This window comes from Polyodon spathula, chromosome 28 (genome assembly GCF_017654505.1).
Source record: "Polyodon spathula isolate WHYD16114869_AA chromosome 28, ASM1765450v1, whole genome shotgun sequence".
NCBI classification, from domain to species: Eukaryota; Metazoa; Chordata; class Actinopteri; order Acipenseriformes; family Polyodontidae; genus Polyodon; species Polyodon spathula.
In genome coordinates this window covers 7432901-7452185 of record NC_054561.1, presented here as the reverse complement: position 1 = coordinate 7452185, position 19285 = coordinate 7432901, and the positions used below count along the sequence as shown (strand labels likewise).

Sequence of the window (19285 nt, the reverse complement as noted above, 5' to 3'; positions counted from 1 at the left end):
CTTATACTATATAATAGAACTAGCACATGCATGTCTATATTTGTTTAACGATAGTTATTTCGTGTATAATGATAATGCATGTTTTAATAGTATTTGTATATTAAGTTGTTCTCAATGCATACTGTTGATTATTATTGCTATTCCATTAGGGATCGCACCTCTATCTTAAATCAGCTGACTCTTTTATAATCTTCAGGTATGAACAATACCAGTGGCGGGCCGACTAATCTCATGAACAGGAGCTGCAAGTGTTATATTCTGTGACGTTTCACCGTTTGTGTTATTAAAAAAACAAGTCATTTTCAAAGATGTCACATTCTAAAACATGTCGTTACAGAACACTTCTGTCATTCAGTTCAAGGAATCTATCTATCTATCTATCTATCTATATATCTATCTATATATATATATATATATATATATATATATATATATATATATATATATATATATATATATATATATATATATATATATATATATATATATATCATTTTGTTTCCTCATTTGCAAATGTATGGTGTCAGTCAAAAAAGGTACCGGATCTTGGATCCGGCACAAATTAATTAGTCTCAGGTTGTTTGTTTGTAGTTTAAGAATTGTAAATATATCTGAGAATCCAGACCCATACATTTTAAAGAAGAAAGTCCATTTCTATCACCACTGGGCAAGCAGTTCTCTAGATATATGTAAAAATGCAAGTGTGACAGACAGACAGCTTGCGTCAGGCACTGTTACAGTCAAGCCAACACTTGGTCCGGTCGAAGACAACTATTAGCCAGCTAATGAAACCTCATTAATTAAGAGAACCCATCAATATCCTGTAGGATGCGGGCTTATCGGCAGACATGGGAATCAATATGGGATAAGGGTTAGGAAATCCTGGCCACTCGGCTCTGCAACTTGATACTTTTTAAAAGAGGCTGTGATGGTTTTGTTGAGCTGCATCATTAGACATGTTTTAATCATTTCCATCAGGCAAAAAAAAAAAAAGTGCTGCTTATCTGAAGTCGTCAGATCGAGTAAAAATAAGAGCTTTGCAATAAGATATTACTGTGTTACTCAGATCACCTAACCCTAGCCTCAGTCCCAACCCCAGCCCAGTCATTCTTTAAACAATAGAACCCTACTCGGATGGCATTACACTGGTAGTTAATTGTGTCTTTTGTACAGGCTTGGTGCCTTTTGATTTGATTGATAACCTCTCCTTCTTTGGTTATACAAAGATCGTATTTGGGAATTGCTTAGAACCTCCTGCCAATGCTTGTCCCTCGGTCGGCATTAACAAGATAGATATGACTTATTTATTCTATTCTTAGATCTCTGTGTGCTGCTGATTAAGTTTGAACCGCGCATGTTTTTTATTATGTTGCTTGTACACTGCAATTGGCTTTTTATACATTGCAATTGTCTTTTTTTATTGTTTTCCAGGACCCCCTTGTAAACGATGCCTCGGCCTCAATGGGTAAATCTCCTGGATAAATAAATAAATACATAAATAAAATGTGTCAGGGTGGTGAGAGTAGAGACACCATAAAGACACGGTCAACTACGAAGGTAGTGCCCAGTAATCAGGGTTTTATTCAGGGTTGGAAACTTGTAAACAGTCCTTTAAGGATAGGGGTTTCTTTACCTTTTCAATGTTTTACTTTATTTCCATTTCACTTTTTAAATGCTAGACATTCTATCTGAAAGTTCCCCCGGTAATGTCTTGCAGCCTCATTAATTGCCCTCTCGTCCTACTCTGTTTTGGGTTAACTTTATACCGTTTAAAGTTTTATGATCAATTAAGTCCCCCAATTCCCTTCTTTTATTTTCTAGAGGAAGAGATTTGTTATTGCCCTGTAACTGAATGTTACAATAGCTGCAGGGAGTGTCTGAGGGAGCTGAGAATGAGTATCTGGAGTGTAAGAGCTGGCTGTCAGTACATTACAATGACGACTGGGAGTACCACACTGTGAAGTGAAACCATCTGCCCAGTGTCTGCCCCCCATCAAACCCAAAGATTGTTGCCTGAAAAAAAGGGTGGGATTTATAGACCAGTGCGACTTATACAGAGTTTTTTACGGTAACTGCATACATATGAACAAGAAGTAGAATGCAAGAGTAATAATGAATAAAAAGGTAATTAGAGAATGCAATGAGTTTTAAGGAAGTCCATGTACTAGCTACTGCATCTGCATGGCCACTATGTCTAATGCTGGTGTAAACCACAATGATCTGCTTTCTTAAGAGATGAAGATTCAAAGCAAGCAGAATGTGGAAGATAAGTAGATGTTAAGTGTTATGAAACTTGAAAATGACTGGAACAGAACAATGAAACCAAGTATAAATGAAGCTTGGCTAGAGTCTGCAGGGTCAAGCAGACAAGGATGAGATGAAGACTGCTGGGATCAGTCTCTCTGGAATAGGTAATATACCTGTTCTGTATTGCTTGCTGTTTTATTAAATAAAGTTAGTTAACTAATGGGTCTAATCAACGAATAAACACTCACATGGTCAGCACTCCAGATAAACTGTGTAGTGATTATTCTATGAATTGAAAAATATGGATTATATATGATTTAATATGTAAAGAATATGCATAGCAATTTTGCTGCACAACTAATTCTGAATAGGCCTATACTGCATATCGTAGCTACAGAATGGATCTGGGAACTGTTAGAAACACATGACCAATAAGTTCGGGTTTTCATTAAAAAATAGGATGGTTGCATCCACTCACTTGCAATGCGTGTTTGTGACCACTGAACAAGCGACTGGATTCTTCAGCCCCGTCTTAGAATCGGGGGGTGAGGGGGGGCCACCCCCCCTCAACCTAACCTACCAGTTTATCGATCTGTCAACTACATTTTTGGAAGGCAAATCGATATTATAAACACAATATTCTGTTTCTGGAGAGAGTCGGGATGCTTTATATTGCTATAAGGAATACAATATTTCTTTATTTGCATTAATGCAGTATCGGTACTGTTTTTATTTTATAAAGAAGTATATACATGCAGGCCTATTCTTAAGTATATTCCATCTGCAGCGTTGGAATTAAAAAATAAATGTTCTGTTTCTGTGTTTATTTGCTTCACAGCTATATTGTTTTTTGGTCAGTAAAGCAAATAGGAATAATTACTTTTGTTTTTATTGTAAGACGTGTTTTTGTACAGTAGTTTGAAGTAACATTACAGTTAAACTGCAAGGCCGTAGTTAATACATACCCCATAAGTTAACATTAAAGTATGTACTGTATTTATTGAAAGTACTCACGACTTGACTGTAATGTTGCATTTTATTCATTCAAAGCACAGATGAAATCGCTTTGTATAATGATTGCGGTGCAGGTTTCACGTTTGCCTATGACAGCATATTACGAGTACAAAAAAAAAAAAAAGAAAGAAAACTAACAGTGAATTAAATAGCAGTGTTTTTAATACTGTACATTTAGTCGTTCGTTACATTTTTTAAAAAATGCATTTCCTACAGGACAAATACATTTTGTATTATTAACTGGAACGAAACAGTTTGTGTCATTATCTAAGAAAGGCGGGGGGCGGTCAATAAGACCTGACTATTATAAAGACAAATACAGATTTGGTGACGTCGATGTGTGTAAGTGAACTGTAGGCTATCCCGTTAAGACCGCCCATTTGACAGGCTACACAAAACGTGACAATAAGCGGGTTTGTGAGATGATATTAAGAGAGGTCATTTCTCAAAGAGCCTGTGGTGCAAGGCGAGTGATTTTTAAAAAATCGTGACAATAAACGGTCATGATATTAAGCGAGGTGATATAAAACGGGCTCATCCTCACATTTTACTCACACAGGTGAGTTTTACTCACACCCTATTCATAAAAGAACTTTCCGACTGCACTAATAGACTAACAATACCCTACTACCGAAACCGAGTCTGCAGCTGCCAGTCACGGGCAGTTTGCAAAACCTAATTCTGATGCCTCTATCACATCTGCCAAAAATTCAGGACATGTCATAATTTAGCAAAAAATATGCTTTAAATAAATACTTTGTATTTTCGTTTTGTTTGGCAACGCCGCTGGTAAAAACATTTCCATACGCACACATAAGATTTATATTCTTAACTGCAGGACCTAAAAATAAATAATAATTAAAAAAAAAAAAAAAAAAAAAAAAAACTGTAGGAGGACATTTGAATAAATCTGTAATAATAATAATAATAATAATAATAATAATAATAATAATAATAATAATGAAAACTTTAAATGTTAATCTTACAAATTCTCAATTATTATTATTATTATTATTATTATTATTATTATTATTATTATTATTATTAATAATACCCTAATAATAAGCGGGGTTATTTTCGCCAATAGTTGGTCCTCAAAGGGACGTTTATGTGCGTTGCACACTGTACACAAAATGGATCTTGTGGGGCGCAGAAAAAAAACACTCCCTTTCGAACACCGATGGAGCCTCACACTGTGGCTGATACTGTATAACAGAGCAAGCGTAGTAAAATAATATGTCTTTTAAAAAAAAGTCTGCCAAGGCTGTCGGTAGTTTAAACTTGACTGCAGACAGCTTTCAATAACTCCTAGTTATCAACAGCATTTTGCTGTCATTCACGGCTCAGAACTGATGAAAACTTTAAGGTAATGAGGGCATCATTAACCTTTCTCTCAATTTATTAAAAACATGCCTTCATAGACGAAAATCGTTGGGGCTTAACGACGCATCTGAACGATCTCTTATGAACAGCAACTGCCTTTAAATAGGTGGCTATCGAAACCCGATCATATACTCCTGTTTTCTCATTTCAGCAGGTGTTAGCCCTTTATGAAAAGACCCCATAGAGTCTAAATTGGAGAGAAAATTACTCAGTGACCCAAAACTTTATCTGGGACACTGCACATAGGGGAGGCAGTTAACAGAGGGATGGTAAAGCATATTACAAAAATGGCAAACTGTGGTACAGTATAAGCTACAAGTTGGGAAAACATTCAATAGTAACAGCTTCATCTAATCTTGCTCTGCTGTACTGTAATGAAAAGCAGCTGAGTGTGGGCCTTTGAAACTAATACAAGTCACTGGAATATAGAGGCAAGGAAAGAAGGCTCACATCCTTCAAACCCCACTTTGGCAACAAAACAAGAAAAGATCTGCGCTCCAGTGTCAGCGTGTCTGGGCATCCTGGACTCTGGGGAGGTGTGTGCGTGTGTGAATTGCAAAGTGTCTGTCTTTCCACGAGGCCTTTTATATCCGGTTTCTAAATCAAAAATGACCTAAAGGATTTCTCAGCTAGCCCTGCAGGAGGGCTCACTAATATCGAACAGGAAGAGACACCAACGCAGCACACAAACTAATGCATGTCCAACACTGTGAAGGTCTCATTACGATACCATCTCTTTAATCCTGTTGGGTGATTTATTGACCCATGTATAAGCATCATCAATGACAATGAAGATGCAGCTCTGTGGACGATCAGGGAAGCAGCCCTATGATCTGTCATTGCTCAGCTCAAAACCTGACATATCTTCAGAGATCCCAGGATCGTGTGGCTACAGGTTGCGAGCAGCTTTGTTAATCTCTTCTGTGTAAAATACAAACTGAGTTTCACCCCAAGTCGTGAACAGAGGAGCAGAGCCTCCATAAAGCTTGCATATTACAGCACCCTCTAAAGTATTTTATATATGTATTGCAGATGTGACAGGACACAGACCTCCTGCGTGGCCTACATCACAGAACCCTTCAACACTACTCAACACACGTGTGTTTCTGTACTTATACGTACTGTGACTCCTGTATACAAAAATGTGTCTCCTGGTTTGTGGTGCTTCGCTGTGGGACAATTGCCTGATTTACCCCAATCAGATCCTTACTAAATGCCTTGGTAATATTTGCACAGAACATTTGCCTTGTTTCAATGTGTGTGTAAAGCACACGGGCAGCTTAACTCTACAGTTTGCTTTCTACAGCTGGCTTGCTAGGTGTTTATGTCGCCCCCGTGTGGCATATTGTATATATTGTTAGGGACACACGCTGCATCATTCTCATCCAGGTTGCAGTTCAAATAGTATTGTTTTATAAGGAAAGATGAAAAGTCCCAGTTAGAGAGTCATATTTAATTCATACAACACGTTGCAATAATAGGATTTTTTTTAAAAAATATTATTAATATAGTATCCTGAAGTCTTTTACTTTCAACTTCCATTGGAATACTTCATTTGCTACCCAGTCCACACGAACACACTGACCTCTGATATGATAAACGGTTAGCATTTGCTGTTCAGTGCTTCCGTTTCTCATTTGTATTCTTCTTATTCGTTATGTATTTGTATTAATTATTAATCCTTTTGCATTTTCACGTCAGCTAATACTATCATGTGAAGGTAAACCCTAAATTAATAAATGAATAGATAATAGTACCGCCTCAAACTATCCAGCTGGCCCATTCCCTTATTGAGATAACACATATATAGGTTATTATCGGATTTTGCTAAATATTCTTGCTATAAATATTTTCATACACTAGTATTGAGAATTTAATAATGACTAAATCAAATTCCGATTTTTTAAAAATCCGTTTAGAATGATATGGGACACTTATAAGACCAGCGGTAGTTAACATAATGTACAGCATATTGGAAAGATACTGACAGCACAAAGGGGCGTGGCATCAGCGGGGTGAGGGGCGGGGGGGGGTGCTCGCACCCAACTGGTGAGAGGCGCCTCATTGCTATGAAAGCACAAGCTTCACTGCGTCCCAACTCAAAAGAACTGGCCGCTCTGCTGCTGTAGCCAGACGCACACTATTCAAACCTCTCTCTGCTTCTCTGCGAGCAACGCACCCACCTGACACAACCTGCAGCCTGCAAATCTCAAGGAGACCTCACTCAGAGTGTGCATTGGAAACAAGATTATCAGACAACTCGGGGGAAAGAACATACACATATTGTTATTATTATTAATAATAATAATAATAATAATAATAATAATATAAAACGTTCTAAGTTTATTATTATTATTAATAATTATTATTATAATAATATCAATAATACTCATTATTATTATTACACATTAATACTGTTTGAAGAAGTGACTTTAGTAAAAATGGAATTCGTGATCTACCTATTTGTTTTGCTGCTCGGAGCGGTAAGTGTCAGTCTTGTTCTGTATTACCGGTTTTCTTGCCGTGCATGTTCTAGTAGCCTATAGCATACTAGTATACTGTAATTGCGTCTGTTTTTGCATGGCAGTGGTTTTGCATGACTGTGAGTTGCCTGTGTGGGTATCTGTATCTGTCTCTGTATCTGGTGGCAGGACAGTGCAGCAGGCAAAGAGCGAAGAGGTGATGTTTATTATTGCTGAGCAAAACTCAGCACTGACTCGATACTGGCAATATTTTGCAATAATTTTTTCACGACGTTTATGCAAAATGTTTGAGGAATAATTACACCGAGGGACAAACAAGAGTGTTTCTCGTTTTGTTTGGGTTTGTTCTGCAGGACAAGTCTCTTTTATATAACGAGAAACATTCAAAGCGAGAAGAACTCGCCACAAGCCAAATACCTCACAGTCTGAAAAGTGCGGTCAGGCAGATTGAACGATATTCCCGTTCATGCCAGTGCAACCCATTACAGCCTATTGTTAATCAAATTAGCATGATATATATTGTTGTTGTTTAAAATTGTTTTCAGTGATATAAGACAGATTATTAAAGCGTATTTATGAGTGGAACGGAAACATACATTTATGAATTAATACAAGGCATGAAACAAAATAAACAAAAGTCAAAACTGTTCGGAGCAGTTCCGGTTATCAAAAGAGAGAATATATGACTGAGGGGGGTATGGAGCGTGCAAATATCTCATAGTCATAAGTGATTAACCCAGTTGGTTGGTTAGTATTAAAGACAATTAATCTGCTTGATTGTCTTATTAGGTTTTAATTACCGTGCTTGGAAAGCAGCACTGTGCTTGGCACTTAGTAGGTAAGAGGGGGCAATGCACATTGCTACTTACTTTATCTCTTTGAAAGCGCAGTTTTATCAAACATGGGTAGATTTCATATGTTAAGAACCACATAAGCAAATTGCACAGCTGGGTCCACGGGACACCTGTCCCGCTGTCGGTTGCCTGGTTTGGAAACGTATGTATGAATATGTTTTTTAAAATGTATTTATTTATTTGCAAACTAACTCCTTGGATTTACTTGCAAGTCAGCAGAAACTGAAGAGCACGCGAAACACGCCCTCACCTTTTCACCACAGGCCTTCGGTAATCCTCGCGCATTAAAGGGCAGGCACGGGTTAAGCGCCGCCGCACGGGTGCTGTTTGGTCCTGCTGATCGCTGTCAAGGGATGGGTTTTGATGTGTTGGTGCTAGGCTACACAGATTACATGTGGATTTTATTTATTTTTTATGTTTTGTCAGGCAGCTGACTTTTTACCATGACAAGGAAAGAAGGTCAAAAAGGTACTTTTAAGACATATGTATTCATCAGCAAATACATAATAGAATATATTTGGCACGTATTAATCACGAACGATGCAGACTCGGTAATGCTCGGTATAACTATATGCACTGTATAACACTAACCACATGACTACATGTTATCGATGTCACGATTAATCACCTGATGCATCTTTTACAATTAATAAAGAATTCAGAATGCCTTCCTTTGGTGGTCCACTCGACACGCGTCGTTCCATCAAGGACTCTAGTTACTGTCGCTTACGTAATGTAAGTGTCACCTGGTTAAGCACACACTTGTGTAGACGGGTGCGATTGTGTATGTTTATAGGTTTATGTCACAGTAAGTCATGTTAATATAGATCTATAGTAAATTCAAAAAACGAATGGACACTTATTGCTAGTAAAAGCAAACTATTTTTTTAAATGGCTTTGTTTTTAAATTCGGTTTCTAATGTATGTTTTTAATGCGATGGGATTCTGTTTATTTATTTATTTAAATGTAATTTTAATGTAACGCTATGTACAGCGCTTTGAGACGTTTTTCAGGAAATGTGCTGTATAAAAATAAAATTGATTGATTGCTTTTGTTTACATTGCCCAGTGGGATACTTGTTTGTTTTCCCCCTACCTCTGTATTGCTACTACTTGCAGCTGTGGGAGGTTATGGAATACAGATATTTCCAGTTAAAAAAAGAGCTTATTATATTTCCAGTGGACTAGCCTGAAGAATCCCCAGCAGATCCATTACTAGCAGACCACAGCATTCCCAGCAATGGAAAGACAATGGGTTTGGAATAAATATCCTGTTGTCAGGTACTGATATAGTATATTAGTGCAGCACACTAATGCCAGCAGAGTGTTTGGTTAATGCCATTGTGATACAATTGATCTGGCAAAATCTTGCAATTTGTGCGCTATGGTACCATTCCATCTATGGCAGCCTCACTTCACAGCTGGCGTTGTTATCCCATTGCCGTATCCCTTTCAAGATTCCTAATAGGTTTGAAAATCGATATAGCATTGCCATTGAAGTGCCACTGTCTGCATTGCCTTTAAAGATAACTATCAGGAGTAGGGTGTTATAATTACTTACCTGCAGTAAATAAACTAAGACAATACAATTGTGGTTGACACGAAAGGACTATCTTTGCAGAAATAAACTATTGCCACATTTAATAAACTATTGCCCCAATATAATGCTAAACAATGCACTGAAGTCCTGTAAAGATGACGATCACATAAAAAAAACAAAAAAAAACAGATACAAAGTAGAAAAAAAAGAACATAAGAAAGTTTACAAACGAGAGGAGGCCATTCGGCCCATCTTGCTCGTTTGGTTGTTAGTAGCTTATTGATCCCAGAATCTCATCAAGCAGCTTCTTGAAAGATCCCAGGGTGTTAGCTTCAACAGCGTTACTGGGGAGTTGGTTCTAGACTCCCACAATTCTCTGTGTAAAAAAAGTGCCTCCTATTTTCTGTTCCGAATGTCCCCTTTATCTAATCTCCATTTGTGACCTCTGGTCTTTTTTTCTTTTTTCAGGTCGAAAAAGTCCCTTAGGTTGACATTGTCCTTTACCTTTTAGAAACTGGAATGTTTGAATCAGAACGCCGCATAGGCTTCTTTGTTCAAGACTGAATAGATTCAGTTCTTTTAGCCTGTCTGCATGTGACATGCCTTTTAAACCCAGAATAATACACAACATTCTAGATGAGGTCTTATTAATGCATTGTAAAGTTTTAACATTACTTTCCTTGATTTAAATTCAACACTTTTCACTATATATTCAAGCAGTCCCATCTGAAAGACCTTGACGTTTATAAGGTGAAATGTGGGATGTTATCCAGTCAAAGCCAATTTATTTTTCCAGCTTTAATGTATTTGGGAGGAGAAAGATAATTTGAGAAGAAAAAAGTAGTGATAAAGAAGTGCCTTTAGACATTTCCTGTGCCAGGGGGCCAAGGTGCTATCTGTCGATTCTAAATACTTTGTAGTTTGAGAGACCCTGAGAGAGAGGGAGGAGTGGATTATAGCACTGTAATATTCTATCTATGTGACGAGTGCGGTCTTTCATTGCCATTCCAGATCCTGCTTTCCGGTGATCACAGGACACGGTACAATATCAACAAGCAAATGTCAGAAACACCTTCTCGTTTTTCATTGAGTGTTTTTGAAGTTGTGGAGCAATTATTGCCGACATCGCAAGAGCTGCTCATAATGAGAAGTAACGGGTGCTCATAATTAAAATCGGTACAATGTGTTTCAAACTTAAAATTATATATTGGTACTAAAATATAGAAAGTAAAACACCCCTTGTAGTGGGTTAAGTCTAAAATAAACGTCAAAACGGTTTCTGCAGACTTACGCCATATGGCTCTCTGGAGCTATTTCTGACAGAGCCGTACAATTGTTGTAGAATTATATTAAGGTGTTCTATCATGACAGTTTTCAAGTCTACAGGTGTGTTTTTGTCATAAAAAAACTAGTTGGTTTGTCGTTTCGTAGGTGATCTTCTTGTCTAGTCCCTCAGAGTTGATCTCCAGGTGTATTTTTAAAATTATTATTATTATTTTTTTCTCTCATTGAGACATGCTTTCTGGTCTCCTGGCTGTTCTGTGTTTGAAGGCTCTTTGCCAAATGAGGTTTCCACAGTTCCCATGTTGTTAAAGGTAAAATTCGCTTCAGGAATTGTGTAATTTATTCTGTGTTATTGACAGTTGTGGCGGATTGATATGTCTGTCTAGGTTTTCAGCGAGGAGGTTGCCGGTACTAGATCCATGATGTTATACTTGGGTAACATCACGGGTCGAGTGCAAAGCTGACCAATCAGAGCTCAGGAATTTTTCTTGCCATTATATTATATTATATTATATTATATTATAATATATTAAAGAGCCTGACAATGAAGGTAAAAGAGTGGATTAAAAAAGCAGCTTTCTATAATATTTTATCAGCTCCCAGAGAAGACAGTTTTACAATAACCATACAGACCATAGATGAAAGAAGCACTAACTTTCCCCTGAACTAATCAGGAATCTACCTGCTACTGTCTTTAGCAGCTGGGGATTAAAGCACGGGATTAAAACTGTTTGAAAACATCTGTTAGTGCCACTGCATTTTAAACACTGAAAACACAGCACACCCAAATACACTGGAATACACTTAGATTCGCCTTAAGCAAAGGTGATAACTTCCTTACCCATAGACACGCACAGTGTACTTGCACTAAATCAGTCCTGTCAGTGTCAGGGTAAGTATTGATGTTCTTTTCAAAAGCTAAGGGTTTATTGACATTGATTGTCAGAGCTGTTAACAGCAGTTGACAGCTGGAATCACAGGTTCAACCACATTGCCACTCTTGATCATCCAAACACAGCTTTCCCCAACACCACAGAGGTATGTGCTGCTGTCAGACCTCAATGCACACGTTGCAGGTGAATTGCTAGTGTTCCAGACACCTTTCTGATGGAGCTGTTTAAGGGAGTGCTGATAAGGCTTTTAACCCCTTCTCTTACTTCTTCTAGAGTAAGTAGAGTCTACGTGTGATGTTTTGCACCTTGAGAAAATCACAAATTGTAAAAAGCATGTTGGTTTTGTTGCATTTTGACCATGCTTTCAGACGATTTGTTTCCGTTGTATTCTTTTCAAAACATGTTTAAATGTTAATGTATGGGGAATGTTTGAAACCAATCAGAAAAGCCTTCTTGAGAATCTCTCCAACGCGTTTTTTGAATTACTGCAACATGCATCTGTGCGTCAGGCTTTATGTGCACTGCTGTTAATTGTATAATGAGATATTAGGAATTTGAGTTCTAGATTTCAGTTCAAAAACATTCTTAACCCATTCATTACTGTAATAAATGTATCTTTGAAAAAAATCAAAGAAGCTGTAATTATGTAATTTGATACATTCCTTTTGTGCTTGACACAATGCAAGTTATCATAGCAATATAATTCAAGAGAACTTTAAATAACAGCTAGGTGCCCGTTCAAAACAAAAAAAACTAAAAAGTTCAAAAAAATTACAAAGTAGCCTGTCTGAAAATGAGGACAAAGGCATTTAATGGGTTAAGTTTGATTAAGGCTTGCAGGATGAATAGCGCAAGCCTGGGTAAAGCCAAGGGCACTGCATGCGTATCGTGTACATTTACCATGATGACTGTTTGTAAAACACAGTGCATGTTTTTGGAATTGAAGCTGTGAGTCAGTGTTGCTGTCAAAACACTCTTAGCTGACAGGACACAGAGGAGGGGGGGGGGGCTCTTTAGACCCTGGGGGGTTAGTACAAAGGTGTGGTACAACACCTGTCTTGAAGTCATCTCACCTGCCCCAGCTAGCGTCCCTTAGAAAAAAAAATACTAGAGTCTGCAACTACCCCCTTATTTCAATATTGTAATTTTAAATCCACTGCTTTTTTACATTTTTAAATGAGTAATTAATAAGCAAGAATGTCAGTAACAAGTCTCTAGCAACAGCTGCGAATTTAAAATCAGAGCTACCGATATGACGTAAAACTTAGACCATGACAGTGTGTAGAGGGTAAGAAATAGCAGTGAGTAGTGTTTTGAAAATGGGATAATGGGCATTAAAGACATTGATGTCACATGATGGATGTACAGACAGAGAGACATCTCCATATAGCCTCACAATCAAATAACATATATTACATATAGTGAATACCAAGTTTCATCTCACTTTAAGAATTATTTTTCCAAATCTAAGCAAAAATGTGTGACAATACAGATCTCACATCTCTACAGTTGAACACTACAGACTGTTGCTATCAAGTTTCATCACAGTTTGATGAGGTAGGTCTGTAGCGTTTCTCTTAAAAGGGACAGTGTAGGATTTGCAGGCGTGACTCCTTGTTGAGCTCCTATCATGTCTCTTCCTCTGTAAGAAATGTCATCGGCTGGTCTTGGTCACGTGTCGTCTAATTCAGTCTTATCACTTCCCCATTCCCTCCAATCTGCTTTACTCAAATGAGCTTGTCAACCACACCGGGAATCCCCTCAAATCCCTATCTTTAAAAGGGATTTGAAAGAACAAACAATAGTTTGTCAGAACTTTATCCCTTCAAATCCCTATTTAGTAAATATGTTAGGACGCCAAGAAGGAATATATGGATTAATAGTGGACCATTAACCCTTAACCTTTAACTCTGAGCTGATAGCTAATGAGCAGAAGAACACAAGAGAAGTTCTGAACAAGTGGAGACCATTCAGCCCATTAATGGTCGTCTGGTTCCTAGTAGCTGATTAATATCAGAATTTTGTGTAGTTAGCTCTTTATAACCCAATGATTTGGCATTGTTAATGTGGCTAGGTAAACCCTTTCCATACCCTCACCATCTCTTTGCATTGTTTTGAATTTTTTAATTGTGTACTTAACAGATTGATTTGGTGTTCAGTGGCCACTGTCCACGGTGGGTCAGAGTTGCACTTGTCAAATGGCACTTATTGGAACTGACCCAGACACAGAGCTCAAACACCAGTGAACAAAGCTTTTGAAAAAGTACAATTATTCCAGTCTGTACTTATCTACCTACAGTAGAGCCCCTGTATAATTGTGGTTAAATAAAAAAAGAATAATTCTACACTAAACACACGCACAGACACACACGCTGAAAATAGAGGTCCTTGTAGTATAGTAAGTCAGCTGACAGCCTTCCGGTAATGGCTGAGCAACCTCATCTAAAATACAGAGTGAGTGGGGGGGGGGGGAGCACAACATCTTTGCTGACACTACAGCTCCCTCTGAGAAGATTGAATTGCACGGAGCCAGGAGATTTCCTCTGTCTTTCAATGGCATCCAGCAGAAAAGTATGGGAGATTCAAGGCATAGCAAACAAGGCTTGAAAAAGCATGTCCCCAGTGGCTCATGGTAAAGGCACTACCACAGAGAGTTCACAATGAGTCATGCACACAGGAGCTAAATGTTGTTCTTGACAAGTTGGTGATCTTGGCTGGGGGCCCACAGGGAGTGCTGCACTGACCTTTGTGCTTGTTCTACAGGTTAGGGAGGCAAATTCACCTCAAGACACAACCCGGACTCCTACCATCCTCTATAATGTTTAGTTGACTATATTTTCACTTTGACTCGGTGTTACTGATTTATAGGCACCCTCAAGGACAACAGTCCCTTTTTTTCTGGGCCCAAAAAGAAATCTAAACTACCATCAGCCCAAAGTGTGCCAGTCGCTCAATCCTGAGCCTCTCTCTTAAGTAGAGACTAACAGTTGTGCTCTGCTATCCTCGGAGGGTTAGATTGAGTTCATTAAACTAATTTCATGTAGGAACTGAGCCTGATATGACTGGTGTTTCTGACGACTGTACAGGCTGTTTAGCACAATCGCATATCTCTTTGTATAGTTCAAACACCTGGCAAACTTCTCATGTGAAATCAGTGCAGTGCTAAATGCCCAGGCTGGTGTCAGGACAGTGTTTCTGCAGTGTTTCTTAATATTCTAGGAGATGCTAAAGCTGTATTTTTAGTGTGTGTGTATATATAAATATTGTATGTTCCTATCAGAATGTGTCCTGAGAAAGACAGATCCATACAACATGGTTTTCAAACTAGGCCTAGTGCGCAGCGTTAGAACCAAACGGTTAACAGTGAATTGTAAGTATACAAGGCCTTCATCTTTACCAGACGCTGCATGTTGTTGTTGTTGTTCTTTTAAGTTTTCTGCTGTTGTCACAATTGATTATCTAAGCCAGAGGTGGCCAAACCACAGTTCACGTGCCACATGCGGCTCCGCGGCAGTTCCAGTGCGGCTCCTAGTGAAAAGCCAGGGGGATGGAGTGAATAAATTAAAAGGAAAGAGAAAAAAGTTTTATTATTCTACTATTTTACTATTTATTATAGTTCTCTGTATTCATTCATGCTTATTATTCTTCCTTCTATCACCTTCTCTTCTGTTTCTTTGAGCCTGCATGTTCACTGCAAGAACATTTCGTCACTTGATGACCTTTGACACGGTACGCTGACACGTGGGTACTCCGATCACCTCGAGTGAAAGCCGGGGGTGCAGTTGAAAGTGAATTTCATAATTTTAAATTAAGTGCTCGTTCGTTTCGTGGAGACAGTAGCATTGAGTAAACCATCCACGGGTAACAAATGAAAGTATGAGGCTTCAAGCCAGAATGGGGAGAAGAATTTGCTTTTACTGAAAACAGTGGTAGTGGTGTCTGATCTGCAACAAATCGCTTCTTCTTCTGAATATCCTCTTGGAGGAGATACCCTCTGGCCTCTTTAAAAGCACTCCTCAGCAGTCAGTAGATGCTGCTTTTGGCGTTCAGTAAAGAAGCTGATGTAACAACTCAAGCGAGTTTTGTATGGCACGGATAGGGCTCTTCGTTTTTGGTTTTTATTTTTGGTCATGTGATGTCCCTTTAAAGTACTGAGTTTAAACTAAAGTTTTTTCTCCCATAACTTGAATGAGACTACAATTCTGTCTCATTGATACAGTGCCATGAAAAAGTATTTGCCCCCTGTCTGAATCTGTTCTTCAAAAAAAATCTAATATTAGATAAAAAGGGACCCTGAGTGAACAAATAACACAACATTTTGATACTTATTTCATTTATTTATTAAGGAAAGTTATGCAACACCCAATGTCCCCGCCCCCTTAGACTCAATAACTGGTTATGCCACCTTTAGCAGCAATAACTGCAACCAAACGCTTCCTGTAGTTATTGATCAGTCTCCCACAGCACCGTGGAGGAATTTTGGCCCACTTCTTCATACAGAACTGCTTTAACTGTGACATTTGTGAGTTTTCGAGCATAAACTGCTTGTTTCAGGTCCTGCCATAACATTTCAATGGGGTTTAAGTCTGGACTTTGACTAGTCCATTCCAAAACTTTAAATTTCTTGTTCTTAAACCATTCTGATGTAGACTTGCTTGTGTGTTTCGGATCATTGTCTTGCTGCATGACCTAGCTGTGTTTCAGCTTCAGCTCACGGACAGGTGGCCTGACATTCTCCTGTAGAATTCTCTGATAGAGAGCAGAATTCATGGTTCCTTCAATGATGGCAAGTCGTCCAGCTTGCCCGTTGGTATGAGATTCTTACTGTGGAATGCAGTGTTTGGTTTTTGCCAAACATAACAGCCCATGTTGGCCAAAAAGTTCCACTTTTGACTCATCTGTCCATAGAACATTGTCCCAGAACTCTTGAGGATCATCCAGGTGCTTTTTGGCAAACTTGAGACGAGCATTCATGTTCTTCTTAGTGAGCAGTGGTTTCCGCCTTGCTACTCTGCCATGAATCCCATTTTTGCCCAGAGTCTTTCTGATGGTGGAGTCATGAACACTGACCTTAACCGAGGCGAGAGAGGCCTGCAGATCCCTGGATGTTGTTCTAGGGTTCATTGTGACTTCCTAGACGATTTTACGCCTTGCTCTTGGAGATGTTTTGGCAGGATGGCCACTCCTGGGAAGATTCACTACTGTCCCAAACTTTCTCCATTTGGACAGTATGGCTCTGACTGTGGTTTGGTGGAGCCCTAGAGCCTTAGAAACTGCTTTGTAACCCTTTCCAGACTGATGGGCATCAACACCTTTTTTCTTCAGGAATTTCTTTTGATGCTATGATGTGCATCTAGAACCTGTGTGCTGACAACTTCACTCTGATGTTAACGGCCAAAGTTAGTCAGATTTATATTGGGCAGGGCTGGCCCAAGTCAGGCCTGATTGTTAAACAAAGTATTCAAACAGCTGAACCTAACTATCCCTTTAATTGGGTTGAGTTAACTGGGGGGGTGGGGGGGTGGGGGGGGGGGGGGGTGCACACCAAACAAATGAAAGAAGCACCAAACTTTGGTGTCATTTTTTTCTCTCAGACTATATATATATATATATATATATATATATATATATATATATATATATATATATATATATATATATATATATATATATAATATACATCAGATGATTATGGATCGTCGTACCAAACGTCCTTATTCAGATGAATGGATCGTTTTATAAAATTGTAGTGTTGGTGCTAGACTAGAGAATGTATGTTTAAATGTTATATCGCAGGTCTACAATGAATATTATATGTAACGTCTCGTCATGAGCAGGGACTGTAATCCCTTTCAATAAACACAGTGCATGTGTCATCCACAAAGCTCAGAAATGTGTTTCATACATGCAGCAGTCGTACAAACTGAGCATTCAGAGCTTCAAGGGAAGAGCTTGTCAGAAAGAATCCTTACAGAAATGTATCTTTTATGTGTTGTTTTTGGTGAAATCAGTTCAGTTATCATATTTTGCTTCATAATAACTGAATATATATATATTTTTAAAGTGCGTAATACATACAGTATAAACATTGAAAAAAACAGCATAGTATTACATTTAAAGTTTAATACACTGTAGAGCTGCAGTAAAATCAAAAGTACACAGAAGCTACAAGGCTCTACAATGCTTTCCCTTCTTGTGTATTTTGCTGCCATTAAGAGATAATGACTACTGTACTGCACAGAGTAAGTGCAAGATTCCATTATAATGTTCGAGAGAATTAAAAAAAAAAAAAAAAAGTTTAAAAATGCTATATTTAATGCATATTTAATATGTCTTGCTGGCAAACATTTCATGTTTTACAGTGCGTCTTGCTGCTCTCTGTCATATGATAATGCTGGTATGTGGCACTTAATGTCAGGAAGTTTGGCCACCCCTGACCTAAACTGTGCTGCATTGTGTTATCACTGGATAACTTGATTGAGAATCCCAAAGTGAATGGCTGAGATTCCACCTGTCATATCATTCTGTATAACACAATGTTGTATTATTGATCAGTAAAGGCATTTGAAGACTAAATACCTTTTTAAATATCAATTACATTGCTTTCTTACTTCTCTGCGCCCATTATATGGTTGTGTAGAGTTATTGTTTTGAGCGGTTCTGGGTTCTAGCATTGTAGCCGATATGGCTTCATAATCCAGGCAGATTTATAGAAAAGTGATAGAAATTCAGTATTGTGCCAACCGAACCCAGAACCACTCAAACAGATTGCAAACTCTGTAGCATAAGAACAGAAATGTTATTAAAATCACTGAGAAATAATAAACAGAAAAAATACTTATTTTGAGGCTCACATTGGTTAATTTCTATCTTTTTTTTTTTTTTCACAGTGCAGTATGTAATTCATTATGTTAACATAACATTATTCAGCAGGTTTCATTCGATTTTATGAAGCAAAATGAGTTCATTCTATAGGGTGATGCAAAACCTTTGGCCATAGCTGTACAATGAATGGAATATAGATAGATAGGAGAGGGCACTCTAACATGCCCTGTTTACATTTCCAGTGAGCAGCCCTGGGTAAAGCTGATCATACACTACACTGTAAGGATACTCTTGTTTGTTCACAAGATGTGTCTGCGGCTCTTCTGCTAATGGTTTTTCTGTTTCACATATTTTCTGCATTTGCGTCATCATGCATTTTTAAGCTGGCTGAGAGATTTCTGGACCACCTCATGCATAAAGGATGCATCTGCTTCCATCACCAGACTAACTTGCTGTCTCCTCTCTCCCTTAAAAAGGACATCCAGCCTGAACATCAGTGACTGACAATTCAAAAGCCACACACCTCAAAGCTCCACCCTACCCATGCAGAGAATTTGGAAAACATGGTAGAAATGTTAGGTGCTTTTACATTTCTTAAACAGTTTATAATTAGGAGACAGACCCTGATTAGCACCAATCTTGGACTATCTTAACATATGGGGAGTTTTTGTAACATGGACAGTCCTAGTAACAGTACAGCAGACCTCCATATTTGACTATGTTTGACGATGGGTGAGAAACGTTTAAACATTTAAACTATGA

At 38.3% G+C, this 19285-nt stretch overlaps 1 protein-coding gene across 1 annotated transcript in view; it reads left to right on the top strand.

Annotated features, from left to right (window-relative positions):
* The first annotated feature begins 7032 nt into the window (after nt 1-7032).
* The window catches only part of LOC121301783 (tumor necrosis factor receptor superfamily member 16-like), a 51756-nt gene continuing 39503 nt past the window's right edge, over nt 7033-19285 (top strand). The window contains exon 1 of the mRNA XM_041231387.1: nt 7033-7127. Within this exon, the coding sequence (XP_041087321.1) occupies nt 7086-7127 (42 nt within the window). The 5' untranslated portion in view covers nt 7033-7085. The remainder of the gene's footprint in view (nt 7128-19285) is intronic.